This window comes from Periplaneta americana, chromosome 9 (assembly GCF_040183065.1).
Source record: "Periplaneta americana isolate PAMFEO1 chromosome 9, P.americana_PAMFEO1_priV1, whole genome shotgun sequence".
Taxonomy (NCBI): domain Eukaryota; kingdom Metazoa; phylum Arthropoda; class Insecta; order Blattodea; family Blattidae; genus Periplaneta; species Periplaneta americana.
This window is the reverse complement of record NC_091125.1, coordinates 104,326,118-104,343,226: the sequence shown is the minus strand read 5'-3', so window position 1 is coordinate 104,343,226 and position 17,109 is coordinate 104,326,118. Positions and strand designations below refer to the sequence as shown.

Sequence of the window (17,109 nt, the reverse complement as noted above, 5' to 3'; positions counted from 1 at the left end):
TTAAATTCAATAATTTGATAGACTGTTAAATTAAAAAATACCTAGTAGTTAAAGTAGGAAGTATTCTTTGAGTTTGTGAACAGTTGCGTTGCAAATTAATTTTCAGTGTTAACCCCGTATTTGGGTACATTGTGGGTGTCTTTTAAATCATAGTTCAAGAAATTAATACACAAACTAACATTATTTGCAACATGACAAAAAGACCGATTAGAAAGTATGTGTCACCATCGTGACACAATTTATTTTTTCTGTGGAGTTTACAGCCTGGAGATCACCGAGAGTCCATATTTTAATTTTATGACATCTGACACATTTTGTGACACACGTAACTTAACTTCAGAAATCACATTCAGGAGGTTCGTAGTTCGATTCCCGGATTGACCAACCTGACCGGTTCTTCCGTGGTTTTTCACAGTTATTTCACGGTCCATTTCCCATCCCCTCCCGTGTAGAAAAAGAATTTAGATCTCATATATCATTCATCTTCTTCATCTCATTCCATAGATATATTCAGGTCATGACGCATGTCTTCATCCGCTTACGGGAGGGGGCGTCCTTTCCGCAACAGTCCCAGACTTCCGCAATATCTTTGCCAGGATTCATTCCTGTCGTCCACACCTGTGGAGTAACGGTTAGCACGTCTAGCCGCGAAACCAGGTGGCCCGGGTTCGATCCCGGTCGGGACAAGTTACCAGGTTGAGGTTTTTTCCGGGGTTTTCCCTCAACCCAATATGAGTAAATGCTGGGTAACTTACGGTGTTGGACCCCGGACTCATTTCACCGGCATTATCACCTTCATCTCATTCAGACGCTAAATAACCAAAGCTGTTGATAAAGCGTCGTAAAATAACCTACAAAAAAAAATTCATTCCTGTCAGAGCACTTCCAAGGACGCTTCGACACCTTGGAAGACCCGTTAGAATGGATTCTGTGTTGCTTGGTCACCTTGTCGGTATGAACTTAGGACGGGAGGGGGAGGTATGGGCCCTATTGGATGAGCGAGTGAGGGGTCACATGCGGCCGATGAGCTGGTATATCTCATCCTCATTCATCCCATAAATTCGGGTACAAAATAGTCCTCATGTGGCCGACGTGCAAAGGGTCATCCTTAAACCGCACCTAACCTAACCTAACCTAACCTAACTCCAGAAATGGGATCAGCATACTTATTATCGTCAATATACCTATATTTGTGTTTGTACCGTAACTGTATTAATATTATACAGGTTATTCAAGAAAAACGACTCCTAATTTTCAGATGTAATAGACGTATGTAATGAAATATATATTTGTAATAGTGTCTGGAAATGTTTCCGTAACGATATGAAAGAAATGAGAGCTTCAAATAATGTTAACGTGTACTTATCGCTACTGTTTCTACACTAAATAACAAGATTAAAAATAATGAGTTACTATAATTAATTTTTGACTTGTTCCATATTCTAGCTGTAAAGCAATGTATGAATACCCTGGAATGTTAATAAATACAGTACAATACAATACAAAGTAACTGGTACAGGATTTAAATTTTGATGGTTATAGAGTAAATTACCCAAATATTACGAAATAGTTATTTATGTGTAACGGGAGATAAGTAGTGTTTATTAGTCGAGGACGAGTTTGCGCCCGAGCGATAGCGAGAACTGCAGTAATTAAGTGTTCCGGTGGCCGGTTTCACCAAGCTTCCATAAATCAATCCAAATGAAACATTAACTAGTGAACATTAAAATATTTAACAATTCGCTAAAATGCGAGCTGTTCACCAATCAGATTTTCTTAACATTTTTTGAACAGTAAGTAATGCTTCTTTACGGATAAATAAGTGCGTTCAATGAATTTTTCATAACTATAACACAACATTTTTGAAACCACAGCCTACTATATTGCAAATCGTGTACGTGCCATATCATTCACATGCGGGCCAACAATAAACAACGCGGTTACAAAATATAGAAAATGGAGAAAAAAGTACTTTTATTATTATTATTATTATTATTATTATTATTATTATTATTATTATTATTGCCATAATTACAGCTATTGTAATTATCGAATTCCTGATTCCAATGGTACCTCATTTGAGGGAGAAATAAATTCAATTATGGTTTATTTAACGACGCTCGCAACTGGAGAGGTTATGTCAGCGTTGCCGGTGTGCCGGAATTTTGTCCCGTAGGATAGGAGTTCTTTTAATTGCCAATAAATCTACTGACATGAGCCTGTCGCATTTAAACACACTTAAATGCCATCGACCTGGGCCGAGATCGAACCCGCAACCTCGAGCATAGAAGGCCAGCGCTATACCAACTACGCTACCAAGGCCGACTTGAGAGAGGATGATAGACCTATATACAATAACTGAAATTTAGGTATGGATAACATTCTTGAAAACTATTATCCAGAATAAAAAAAATTAAAGACATGAATTTACTATACTGTGAAGTATAGTTGTAGAGCTGAAAGAAAGTAGAAACTTGATACCTAATATGCTATGTTAAATAACTATTTTCAATGTAGACGTTCATTCTAATAAATGGATGTTTATATTCGAAATCAGTTTTGTTATATTTGAATGTACATTGTGTATCAATTTACTAATATTTCTTAGGTAGCCTATATACGTAGTTATAATATCCACTTTCATGTGTTAAAGTAAAAACTAAGTTGTATATTACCTAGTTGACTAGTTTCAGCCTTGTCTCAGCCCTTCTGATGATATTCTAACCTATGATCAGTTTCTTCTCAAATTTTGGGTACCATGATCTTCGTATCTTTGGCGAAATTTTGTGCCATTCAAATTTTCAAAATGATCATTTCTTAAATGGTTAACATTATCTCCATCTGGCAGTTGATTTTCGAGTAGTTACAGGTGTAATAATTCTGCGTCGTAACGTACCGCCATTTTGTATTGGAACTAGTGAACCATTAAAAATTTAAAGACGGAAATTTCTATCGTTAAACTAATGATAGCTGTACTGGTTCGTTAGAGCTAAAGATGTCTGGTGAGCTATAAAATAATTTAATGAACCAGTAATTAAATTAATGAATAATTAAAAACATAGTTAAGCTTGGTGAAACCGGCTACGAGACAAGTAAATTCTACCTATACTTAACTCACAAATCTGCAGTGCTTGGGAAAAGTGGCACAAGTCAGTTTCCACAAACCTTTTTTTTGATAATTTATTGACAACTTACGGAACATCTGCTCGCTTGGAAAAAAAATACGTAAGTATTCCTCCCATTACAATAATTCATAAAGAAAAAGATCAAATCGACATAAACCAGAGTAAATTGTCAATAAATTATCAAAAAAGGTTTGTAGAAACTGACTTGTGTACTTTTCCCAAGCACTGCATAAATTGTATACAATGTCTTCCCCCCCCCCACTAATATGTAAAAAGGGCTTTGTTTACTCGCTCATAGCAACCTAAACATTGACTTTAATGCAAGAGTGAATAAAATTTGTATTATTGACTGCTGATATTTTATTCACTCTTAGAAATGCATTTAAAAAATAAAACAATTACTAGGCTAAACACATAATAAAACCAACTAAACCACAAGCAAGAGCCCTTTTTTTTTTAATTTCATTTTTTTTTTTTTTTTTTTTCTGAAAGGTACGCCAATATGATTTACTCGTTAACGTATTTCACGTTCCTACTTTCTCACCACTCACAAAATAGCTTATATTTTTTTCTAATAAATAGATGCAGATTTCTGCGGAACTAACGTGGACACAGCCGCTTTGGCAACATTAAAGACTTCATCCAGTAAGTAAATTTCTTCTTTACTCGACATTTAGCTTCCGAAGAGCAAAAATTTTAAATGTATTTATTCTGTACCCAACACGACTGACAATGCTGTCTTCATTACTATTATTTAAATCGTAGGCAACTGTACATAATATTAAATACTAAATTATTATAATATTAATACTAAATTTTAGTTGAACTAACCATGGACAACAGTTGGCTTTGAATCAAACGATAACAAATGAGCCTAATATTTAATTTCAATTAAAATTACGCTAAACTGGAGAATTTGCACGGTAGATTTTAACCGTGCCGTTACAGTTACGATCAAATTTAACTAAATACACAATGTCGCCAACATAATAACATGACGTTGGTCTGTGGCGCCGTTAGAAGGAAAAATTTGTTTTTTTTTTCTCTCTACTTCCTTCGTTCTGAACATTACTGAGAGATAGCACCACTGTTACTCTCATCTATTTCAATGTTTTTCCCTGGACCATGAATTTGTTTGAACGACATTTCTACATAGAAAATTAAGACAGATCTTACAAGCTATCTCCAGTTACTAACAGTATGGTCATCAAAATTGTGTGTCCATTTTATCTCGAACTAAAATCTCTTTCGCATTTTCTTTTATTTCATCACGGCCGAATGGATTTATCTCTTCGGTATCGATGTTTCTAGTCGGTCATGACCTTTATGACAGTTTTTGTTTCGTAATATTGATAAACGGTAATATAATTAAAGCGGTGAATAATTTCATGGCCCCTATAAGTTTTTTTTTTTTCGTAAAAGTCTAGGTATTTTCTCTAGCCACAAATAAAACGGCAACGCGGTCATAATTACGTACTTAACGCTTTGGCGAACATTAACCGTAAATTTACTTTCCGTCATTTGAATGATATTCCGTGAAACACCTTTTTTCCCCATTATTTTGTTGTGATAACCTACTTTAACATCTTACTACATCAGCATTTTCTTTTAGTGCATTCAAAACACTGCCGTTGTACTGCATAAATCTTGCACTTGACTAATGGAGTGATTTATTTCAGAATATAGTCGCGAATTTTACTACTACCATTTCGATTGTCTTTTGTTTGACACGGCTCGGTATGGCCCGGTGACTAGTGGCCAACGAGTGACGTCGACTATCGACATTGCTCTACCTTGCATATTATCCAGTTGTTTAAAAAATTATTTCCACTCGAAATATTACTTTCATATTAGTAGTGGAAAAAATATTGTATACAACACGAGACTTGATAGGTTTTATTCACTCGTGGAAATTATCTCCCAAGGTAAACTTTCCACTCTTGAATAAAATCTTACTTAAGCCTCTTGTCACATAAATTACTATTTCCACTCCAAAATTTTACGTAATAAAGATATATTTCTTCATTTAACATGATTTAATACCAGAACTGTTGGAAGGGTCGTTGACTTTTTGAGTATTATTTGTATTTATTGCAATGCACGAAACATATTTTCACTTACTTCCCAAGGGAAGTAATGTGACTTACGTCACGTTGTCAATAGCAACCAACAATATCACAGTAAAATCCATTTACTTTCCTAAAAACAAGCTAACAGGATAGTTACGGAAGTGAGAGTGGAAAAACAGTATTTACAAAATATGAAAACCTTTCAAAATTATTGCCTTATTAGCAATAACATAATCTGATTCATATGCCATATGCATACCTGCTAATTAAACATTTGTAAACAGATGCATTTATACATTTTTGTTAATAATTTTGTAAATTTATAAAGAGATCTGATAGATGTTACTTTGTGACAGTCAATGAAAATATGAAATCAACTTCAGTTGTTTCCTTGGTGACGGGAATAGCTTAAACACGGTATTAAAGATAGCTATGGACGGTAATAAGGTCAGTGAAGAGTTTTGACTTGTATCCATTACCTCGATACGGAAGCATATCCTGACTACTTTATTAAGGGAGTGACGGGTGGCCGTTTTCAGTCAAAAATCTCATTTTCGTTTTCTTGTAAAAAATGAATCAGCAGTGTCTTATTTATATGTTGAACACATTTCAGTGCTCTGCGGCGCTCGAAAGCATAAAAATTACGCAATATGTAAATGGCTGCGTGCTTGAACTTCAGTTTCATGCAAAATTTACAAGCCTTTTTCTCACACTTTTTTCACCACATTTCGTCAGATTCGAAGTGTAAAGATTCTTACAGTTTTTACGATAGGAATATGAAATGTTTACTGCATGCTCTACATACTGTGGTTAACAAAATAGTGCATAGGTTTTATGATTAAATTAATACTTTTTAAAATGGAAAATAAAATATTTATAGTGACAGTGGAAATTTTCTATTTTTAGATTGCAGTAGTTATAATTTTGTAGGAAAGATACAGGAAAACTAATGCGTGATATTTTCCTAAATATGCCACTGATCTTGGAAAAAAATTCAAACATTCTACTGAAAAATTGAGCGACAGATTTCATATTGAAATATGAAAAATTTTCAGAATATTTTTATTAATAACTCAGAAACTCACATAAATGCAACTTCACCACATCATTACCAATCACACCGTGATTATGTGTACAAAAAGTCGAGGTCGTAGCTTAAAAAAATGTAGAAAATAGAAATTTCATTCCTCACCCCCCCCCCTTAGAGAGTGATTAATTACATACTCAATAACACGTCTGAAAATTAGGGATAAATTCTTAAACACCTCGTATAAGTGTGTTTTAAATGTGTGTAATACTTAAAACCTTTTGCAGCAACATTTCTGCCAATGTGGCAATACGACTATCGTATTTAGTGGAGAAAGTATCATTATAACAGCAATAAATTATTCACCATTAACTTCAAAGACACATAAACATTGCCTTATAGTTACTTACTCGAACATGGTTTCTGCTTCCCGCTGGTACCACTGTAACTTCAGCACCACAACAGAATGTCATTGCTATTTTCCCCATGTGTAATTTGGGTTATCACACAAGTACTGATGATGTAAATGGTACCATTTTTAAGCAAAACGGACTTCCCCTCTTTCCTTGAAATGGACAGCTTCGCGTGAGAAATATGTTCATGGCCACTTATAATTACTGTTCTGTTGTTTGCCTACTAGTAGTTTATGGTGCAATACAAAGGAATTATCAACCAGATAATCAGTTTGAAATAGATTAATGTTACCAGAGTGATGAAACTTCGCATAACCCTACTTATTCATTAATATATTTTTCGTGAAGTGAAGCATTTGATTGACTATATTCAGCATAGTTTTATTGCTGAAGAATAAAATTATAAGTAAAGCAGTATTATTTTTTATTAATGTTTGAACATTGAAGAAAGAATATATATATATATATATATATATATATATATATATATATATATATATATATACAAATGAACAAATTAGGGTACGGCATTACTAATGCTCCATTACACAACATGCAGTGTTACCTTCAAGAAAATTTACATTTAAAAAATAGTAAATTTTTAGAAATAGGATTTTCACTAAGAAAATTTAAAAAAGGGAACAAAATAAGTTTTATTTTTTTAGTGTTTACGAGAAAAGATTAAAATTTACAATGTGTGATTATGATATTGATATGCATATTCAATCAAAAGTCCAACTCTCTAGCTAAAAAGTTGTGGTTTTTAGAAACTTAAGTAGCACATCGCCGTAACCAAAACCAATAATTTTTAAAAGTGCCCCTGCTATTGTTTGAACCACTATACTGCGATTAGTTTATTTAGGTTTGGTTATCCAGTATGGTATAATCGGATGGGGAGGAGAAATAAAATTTACACTTTCTTCGCTCATACTCTTCAGAAGCGGATAATTAAAATTTGCTTAAACAAGTAAATTGATTACCCAACAAATTTGATTTATTCCGATTTTAATGTTTTCCAAATTGAACAAATATATAAATATATATTATTAAGATATCATAAAAATAATCTAAAATATAAAGTAAAACAACATGTTTATCCTAGCAGAAGAAATGTGACATATCCTTTAGTTAAACCTAACTGGAATAAATCATAGCCAGAGTCACGGGCCAAGGTTATATAAATCTATTTTGATAATAAATCCTGGCCTAGGTTATTTTGAGTTTAATAAATTTAAGAAAAAATTAAGCGATTTATTTAGTATTCATGTATCTTTTCATTTTTTCTCTTTTTTTATTAGAAACATACTATTCATTCATACGATTGGTTTTGTAATTTTAATGAATCTTTGTTATGTTCTCTAGTATAAAATAGTTATTTATTGGAACCGCCCCGCGAACACGAGCTTACTGAAACGGGTGTGCGCCACGTCAGTAATATATTGTATGTATTTTGTATTTTATGTAGCAGTAAATACTAAATAGGTACTAAATACTCATCACTTGCGATTGCTTCCGTATGGCATCTGGTGGGAACCAATTGAAAATCTGCGCAAATAGTTGAAATTCAGTGTTAATACTTCTCGCACACTACCGTGTAATCTTTTTTTTTTACACGCATGTCCATTATTAAGAGATGTACAATTTTAGAAATGCCTGTCTAAAAATTTAATTTTGCATTTTTTCACAACTAAAAGCGAAAACATTTAATTAACAAATACATGTAAAATTTAAACAAAAATTAAACATAACGTTTTCAAATCCTACTGACGCTGCTTATGATTCCCACGATGATGATGATGATGACGATGATGATGCTGATGATTATAAATAGTAATAACAATAGTAATGGACGGCTTAATAATAGCCTAATAACAATAATAATAAGCTATTAATATTAGTAATATAACCAGTATTATTTAGACTGGTTATACGCAATATATAACTTATAAATTAGCTCCCCTAGCTCTGTGATAGGTCGATAGCTTTCATGTTACGAATTCTGGTTCGATCCCCGGCATTGATTGCAATAATATTAGTGGTGGACAAAATCGGTGACTTATCGGTAAAGTTTTTCTTTGGAAGTCTCCTTTTTCCCTCAACAACTTTTATTGTATCAACACTGTCCATTTCACCTTACCTTTCCTTCTCGTTTCATATGATCAGAATAATTCGTATGGCATAAGAGCTTGGGCGATAGAGGATGTGGTGACTAGCCAGATACACGAGTTCTCCATGCATCGCTCACGAACATATAATGTTGAGAAGTCAATGATCTGAACCTATTGTACACTGGCTCGCAAAACTTTTGTCCTATGGAATAATGTGGAAGTGAACTTTGTGAGATATTATGTTGGCAATATGTCTACATGCCCCACTTCACATGTCGTCCTGGGAAGGGAGGTATCTGAACTCTGAGTTGCAGGTTTATACCTAGCTAATCGAACCAAAGACAACCTTTTAGAGCAACAACGGTATATGTAACCGACAGGAAAAAAAAACATTGAGTCGATATTGCACCGAAATGTTTAAAACATGGTGTTTATTTCTCTTGAGTATTATACAGGGACATCATTTTATTTTTACTAACATTTTTAATATTAACCTGGCTATACCTTTGGATTAAGGATTGAGAACCGGAAATACCGTTTTCTACCCACTTCCACGACTGTAGTTCGATGATACTGGCGTAAAATACAAACAACTCACTTTACTAGGTATAGGAGGGAGGAAAAGTAGTTCATCCATTTACGTAAACTAGGAGATATCGCTATTTTGAGTTTGATAATTTTCATTAGGTTTTTGTTTAATCAAAATATAGTACTGTACTAAGAATAAGTGTTTTTACTCACGAACTGAGTTATCCATGCGAACGTATTCATTATGCAGTGTATATTATACTGTCTACAGCACATTGGCGTACAATATAGAGAATGAAGTTAAATTGAAAAATAATCATAATACGGATATTTAAACACATTTTTAAAAATGGTGGCCGTTCATTTCGATATAGGCTTAAGTTCTTTTGTGCCTATTATCGCACTATTGAATATTGCATCTACTTTCAATTACCAGTTTCGTCCTTCGTCCCCAGTAACTCATGTTGAAATAATACTGTACCTACTGTATAAAAGAATACCTTACGTACTGTAAATTCCGTCCTCACTTCTGCCCGACCCGCACAGATAAAATTACTCAGACTTGCTATCTACTGTACGTCCAAGGGGTTATGTTGCAGGATCGTAGAAAGAAGGGAAATCACGTGACAGTTAATTACTTAACGAGGCCCTTTTATTTAAGTTATTTTAAACAGTTGTATAATATTACGTACACGTCCAATTCCTAAGAGAAATTAATGTTTTCAGAAAAGAGCTAAGACAGCCTAGCCCACAGTGGGACGAGCAGAAGCAGGTGGGGGAAATCGGGATGCGACAAAGGCAAACGGACGACAGTATCTGTGCGAAAATATGACTCAATATTGAAAGCTCTTTCGTCATTGGAAAACGCGAACATATTTCTGGAACGTACTATACTCACTAACTCAGTACTGCTTACTATATGCAGTCTTGGTTCTGTGTAAAGGAGAGCTGGAACTTCATTAGTAGAAGGGGTGGAAGTGAAGTACATTAAAAAACTCAGGTACAATAAAAATTGAAGTAAAAATAAAATGATGTCCCTGTATAATATTCCATGAAAATTTTTCATCTTCCGTGCACGTATAAATACCATGTTGGATCATAAACATGTAATATTTTCAGATTAAAAGATTTTCTCAAACGTCAGTCATGGGCCTATTCAGGTATTTCATCCTATTGGGTCCACAAGGTTCCAGTAAAAATATGTGACATCAACACAGCGCAGTGGATGTATTTCTGTCGCTGTTTGGGGATGGATTTCCAGGCTATGAGAAGGAACTCTGTGTAAAACTGAAGAGAATTTGACTTCCCAGCAATATATCCACATACTGGAAAATACAGTATGCTACTTAGCATGCGCATGTTGCAACCTGATATAATTATATTTTTTCAACAGGACAATTCCTCCATCTACACATCTTTGTTGTATCAGATATGGTTACAATATCATGTTTTGTGTTGAAAGCACAGACATTTGCTATTTCTATATGCTTTGCTTATTTTTTAGTTCGTTACATCCACATTTTCGTTTCATTACCACATGAGAGTAATATGTAAACCTTTTTTTTTTTTATGTGTGCAAAATATAAATTAAACTGCTATATCCTACGGGATATAATTGACAATCAAGTTTTAAATTGTACACATACCTATAAAAATTTGTCTTAATAAAATTATTTACCCGATTTTTATAACGTTAATCTATTGATTGTTAGTGCCATCTTTAATCAATGTAATTTTATTAGCGTAGTGTTATTACCATGACAACAGCCAAAGAAAAATAAGCTACAGGCGCATTATAACGCAAAGAACCGTGGCGTGAGGAGGAGCTATAAAATGCCGTGTTTATTAAGTTTATCTATATCACTAGACCACTACGTAAACATATTCTCTTTAAGTTTACTTGGTTCAACCTATCTGTTGTGAGAACTGGTGGTTTGTTACCTGGAGGGAGACTACCTGCCGCCTACGCTACTGTCCTAGAGAGAGTACAAATACCAACTTAAGAACGAGAAAAACTGTACAGTATATCGGACAAAAGTTTTGCGAGCCAGTGTACTATGTCGAAAGTTCGACCTGAGTGAGAAAATGGGTAACAAAAGTCATCTATATAGACAGGGTCTTTTTACATGTTGTAAGGCTTTCCACATGGAATCTCCAGATTAGAAAATTTATTGTAATTGCTTAGGGAATCGCGTACCCAGCTACCGCTTATGTTAATGACTCATCAGTTTTGTCTACTGAAAAATGCCGTGGTATTGAAGCACGGAGTTTTATAGCCTACTACGGTGAAGTCATCTAGCCGACATATTGCTGAATAACTATCATGACTAGAGGAGAATAGTGGCGTCCCATTTCGTTCTAAGAAATAAACATAAAATTGTCCCATAGTTTCCTCATTCACAGTTCAGACTAGAAATATATTTGTCAATGATAATGAATAGTATAAACAGAATACTGACTTTAATAACGTGTTCACTACAATATCCCTGACTAAAGCTAGGTTTAGGAATCTTCAACTTTTACAGCATTGCGGTCATGGTAATGATAACCATCGCATGCACGGTATCAGTTACGAAGTTCCTGCCGTCATGGACAGAGTCGCAGGCCATTGTTTCTCAAGCATTTTAATTTTACGACCTCTATTTGCTGTCCTTTGTATGACGATTCTTCTTATCACACTGAAATGGCGTACTTAGTAGGATGGCCAATTTTTTTTAAGGAAATAGCCTACGGGGGATTAAGAATTCTATCAAATTTCACATAGAAAATTGGCAAATTATTCAGTTCAGTTACTAAAAAGCAACTTTATTCTACACTTCGACAGCTAGGGTTAAATTAAGAGTATTTTGATACAGATCTTGTCTCGCGTAATAGTTGAGGTCAATTGCAGTTTGCAGCTCTAATTTTATTATATGTGTTGTATTCCTGCCTCGAACATCTGTCCAATTATTATTATTCACGAGATAAAACATCATCCCTATATGAGCATTATTACTTGGTATGCGCATAGAACAAAACAGCCAGTTTTTTTTTTTCAAAATTATAATCAGCCTATTAATATTGTTTGATTTTAAACAGATGAGCACTAAAACCCATTTCCAGCAAGCATTACCTTCCTAAAAGACGACACATTTCAATGCATGTCTTGAACAGCAAAATTTATTATATAAACGGTCATCATTCACGGCAAAGTCAAATGTTTAGAATAATGATTTTTACATTGCAAAAATAAGGGAGAAAAATGCTCGAAGAAAAGAAAAATACGGGAGCCGGAAGATTGTTAAAAATTAGGGGCAAATAGGGAGATCCCGGGAATTATGGGAGGGTTGGCAACCCTAGTGGTGACATTTTTATCGTCGGCTTAGTCACAGGGTATTATTATTATTAGTAGTCTTATTATTATTATTATTATTATTATTATTATTATTATTATTATTATTATTCTGGGGGGAAGGCCAAACTTCCAACGCTAGGCCATCTGAAGGAACTTCTACGCTAATCTCAGCTAGGCGTATTCCCAACCTATTCCACATATTCTCCTTCTTCTTCTTCTTCTTCTTCTTCTTCTTCTTCTTCTTCTTCTTCTTCGTCCTCATGGATTTAGGCCTTTCGACCTGTTTCCATGTTAATAGAATTTACCTGTGCATCTGGTTATTAGACGTCCAAGATGTCTTCCTCCTTTAAGTCTACTGTGTGAAGGGACCCATACACTAACAGTCGTGACTTATGATAAACTGATAGTGTTGGTATTCTTATCGTTCCGTTCTTAAAGGGTTAGGTACAGCTTACAGTGCTCCATTACTGTATTATTTTTTTATTTTATTATTATTATTATTATTTTATTAGGTTATTTTACGATGCTGTATCATCATCTCAGTTTATTTAACGTCTGAATGAGATGAAGGTGATAATGACGGTGAAATGAATCAGGGGCCCAGCACCTGAAGTTACCTAGCATTTGCTCATATTAGGTTGAGGGAAAACTCCGGAAAAAACCTCAACCAGGTAACTTTGCCCCAACCGGGATTCGAACCCGGGCAACCTGGTTTCGCGGTCAGACGCGCTGATCGTTACTCCACAGGTGTGGACCCCATTACTTTATCTTGTACAATAATGAAAATTGGTAGGTGTAAAACACTGTCCTTCTGCTATACGAAAAAAATATATATCTTTACAAATTAAAAAAGATTATTTATATATATTTTTTTCAAAATTCAAAATGGTTGTAGTTTACTGTGCAGTGATGAAGCGTTTCCCTCACAACTCATAAACTTGTTAACTTTTTCATGTTTCTCTCTTTTATTTTATTGCTGAAACTCATGTTTACAATATCATGGTCTTTCAACTACATTCCTTAATAAATAACATTTTTTTATTTTGTGTTAGAAGAAAATACTGATATTTGACCAATTTTTAAATGAATTTATTTTTTATCAGAATCTATCAAAGATAGAGAAGTGATAGTGCATGATATTGTAGATATGACATGCATAAATATACACAAAAATTTCATCACAGAATGTTGGATAGTTTTTGAGTGATGTGGAAAATGCTTCATCACTGCACAGTAAACTGAATTTTGAAAAAAAAAATGTAAATAATTTTTTTTAATCTTAACAATATTTTTTCCATATAGCAGAAGGACAGTGTTTTACACATACTAATTTTCATTATTTTACAAGATACAGTAATGGAGGAAAGAAAATATATTGAATATTTCCAAAATTTTACTGCTGTAAGCTGTACTTAACCCCTAAACTGACTGAAAAACTGAAGAAAGGTCCATCATTTGTCGAATCGTCCGACTGAACGGAATATGTGCCAAGGTTCAGTCAGATAGGTCCGTTCTTGTCTGTTTCTTAAAAATAAAGTAGACCTAACTAACTTACTGGCTTTTAAGGAACCCGGAGGTTCATTGCCGCCCTTACATAAGGCCGCCATTTGTCCCTATCCTGAGCAAGATTAATCCAGTCTCTAGCATCATATCCCACCTCCCTCAAATCCATTTTAATATTATCTTCCTATCTACGTCTCGGTCTCCCCAAAGGTCTTTTTCCCTCCGGCCTCCGAACTAACACTCTATATGCATTTCTGGATTCGCCTATATGTGCTACATGCCCTGCCCATCTCAAACGTCTGGATTTAATATTCCTAATTATGTCAGGTGAAGAATACAATGCGTGCAGCTCTGCGTTGTGTAACTTTCTCCATTCTCCTGTCACTTCATCCCTCTTAGTCCCAAATATTTTCCTAAGAAACTTATACTCAAACGCCCTTAATCTCTGTTCCTCTCTCAAAGTGAGAGTCCAAGTTTCACAACCATACAGAACAACCGGTAATATAACTGTTTTATAAATTCTAACTTTCAGATTTTTTTGACAGCAGACTAGATGACAAAAGCTTCTCACCCGAATAATAACAGGCATTTCCCATATTTATTCTGCGTTTAATTACCTCCCGAGTGTCATTTATATTATAAAGTAGGCCTACTGTTATTACTTCTGGACAGTTTTCCGGCATGTTTGTGGCTTGTCAGAGTGACTTCGAGGCGATTACAAATGTTGACTCAGCATGGCACATAGACCGGGGACGTGAGCTAGTACGAGGACATTGACTTTGTTCTGTGATCGATTACGGGAATAACAAGTTGAACATTAACAAATCTGAACAGCTCTAAAAGTAAATATATGATACATAACATTCCAAAGATATATTTTTACGTACCTTTCGTTATGTGCAGAAAAATTATCATAGAATTATTCGTGGGTTTGAGTTTCTCCTTTGCTTGAGGATCCGTACAATTCCAATGCACAACAACTCAACGTCTTCAGTGCCTCACCAGATCCCGCTTCAGAAATATGCGCCTGAGAACCTTTAACCTTCGGCATTATTATTCAGCAGGTACACTATTTACGCATCCTACGGTAGTGACGGACAGTAAACTTGAAACTACCGTAACGCACCCTATCGGTCCTCAACATTACAAGCCTAGGAAAGATTTTCTTTTGGAATTTATTAATTAGTTTCGTGCACAAGACGTGTGATGAAGAGTGAAATGTAAAGATTATCACAACAAAACGAAAAGAAAAGCTTATGAGATGACTTTCTTGTAAGAAAAGTAAGAGAGACTGGCCCAAGTGTTGGTCATGAAATGGTGGCCTTTTCCTCTTCGCCCATTTGTTTTGAATAGCAACAGCTCTCGCTGCGTATCATGACAATTTGGTCTATCCATTGTAGTGTACAATGACATGGTATGAAAATGTATAAACTAAATTGAAGCAAATGAGATATAAATCTGAGAATGTGTGAAGATCTTACAGATCATTCAGACCTATTGGTTTCATATGAACGATTTCACTGAAGGCGAAACTGATGGTGTAATGGGCCCTTAATCTAGTAAGATGGATGGTTTAGGTTCCGTCTTTTGGATATACTGGTACCGGCTGGGCAGTATTTGAAATACATTTGTATTTTGTAATTTGTAAGGATTTTCGAAAGTATTTTGTATTTTGTACTTAAATACATAAAATTGATGTATTTTGTATTTCAAATACTAAAAATACTTTCTTCCTCTTCTTGTCCTTCAAGTTTTGTATTTGGATTTGAAAAATGAACTTTGTCTTATTTGCGAACCCATTTCAGATGTGCTAGCCATACACTTACTTTTTTTGCCACAACTGATTTCCTTAATGCCATAAAGAAATCTCCAACACCATCAAGGATCCATCACCCAACACTTGCTAAATGTTCAGCATTATGGAATGTGTCTAGAAGACTCAAATCCTCAGAAATTATATCAGACGTCTTGAAATATTCATTAAAATTTCCTTGCCCATCTCGATGGAATTCTCTTTATGACTCAGTCTCTCAAATATTGCGATTCAAACATGATATAAACAGTATATGTGAAAAACTGGGATTGCCAACCTTCAAAGATTTTGAGTTTCAGTCCTTGAAGAATATTGAGCAGTTCTGAAACCCATTGCCGTAGCCCTTGATTTAATGCAAAATGAGAAGACGTGCTATTACGGCCAACTTTTGTCCACATTAATTTCCCTCAAAAACAGATTACATATTCTGTTATCTAGTAATCTACGTCATCTATTCCAAGTAACTCTAATCCTAATAAGTTCGCTTTCATCAAGATTTAAAACGATGTTTAATCTGACTCCAGAAACAAATTGAGCTATTTTGGCAGCATGCTTCTACCCATCATTTAAGATGAGAAGGCTACCTGACACTGCCTCACCAAATGATGAGAAGAGGATACAGAATATGTGTCTGAAATCAGCTGAGCGGTTTTCTACTACACCTTTGGTCAGTTCAGACGATGAAGACGATGAAAAAATGTTTTATGTTTTAAACTCAAGTACAACAGACTTTGAAAAACAAAAAGAAAAGAACTTGTGTACTGCGGAGTATGAGCTCATACAATTCTTCAATGGCAAAGGGACAACCATGCGCACTCCAGAGAATTACCCAACAGTGAAACAAGCTTTTATAAAGTATAATACAAATTTGTGTTCCTCTGCCCCTGTAGAAATACTGTTCTATTTTACAGGATTTATTCATCCACAAGCAAGGGGATTCTTATCTGATAAACTTCTTGAGAAACTATTTTTTAAGGGAGCAGTAATTATTCAGATGTAGCATAATTTCATTGCTGATTGGAAAAGGAAGAATGTTCAGTTACAGTGTTTATATAAAACTTCGAGGTAAAAATACTTTTAATGTTAATATAATATTTTAGATTTTCAGTATTCAGATTATTTCTTTATACAGGGACATCATTTTATTTTTACTTGCATTTTTATTGTACCTGCATTTCTGAATGTACTT

At 34.4% G+C, this 17,109-nt stretch overlaps 2 protein-coding genes across 4 annotated transcripts in view; one reads left to right on the top strand and one right to left on the bottom strand.

Annotated features, from left to right (window-relative positions):
- Positions 1 to 6,767, bottom strand: part of LOC138706347 (nose resistant to fluoxetine protein 6-like) — a 54,301-nt gene extending 47,534 nt beyond the window's left edge. The window contains exon 1 of the mRNA XM_069835519.1: positions 6,632 to 6,767. Coding sequence (XP_069691620.1) covers positions 6,632 to 6,639 — 8 coding nt within the window. The 5' untranslated portion in view covers positions 6,640 to 6,767. The remainder of the gene's footprint in view (positions 1 to 6,631) is intronic.
- Positions 1 to 17,109, top strand: part of Bap111 (Brahma associated protein 111kD) — a 643,372-nt gene that overhangs the window by 410,184 nt on the left and 216,079 nt on the right. The gene's annotated exons all lie outside the window — the stretch shown is intronic.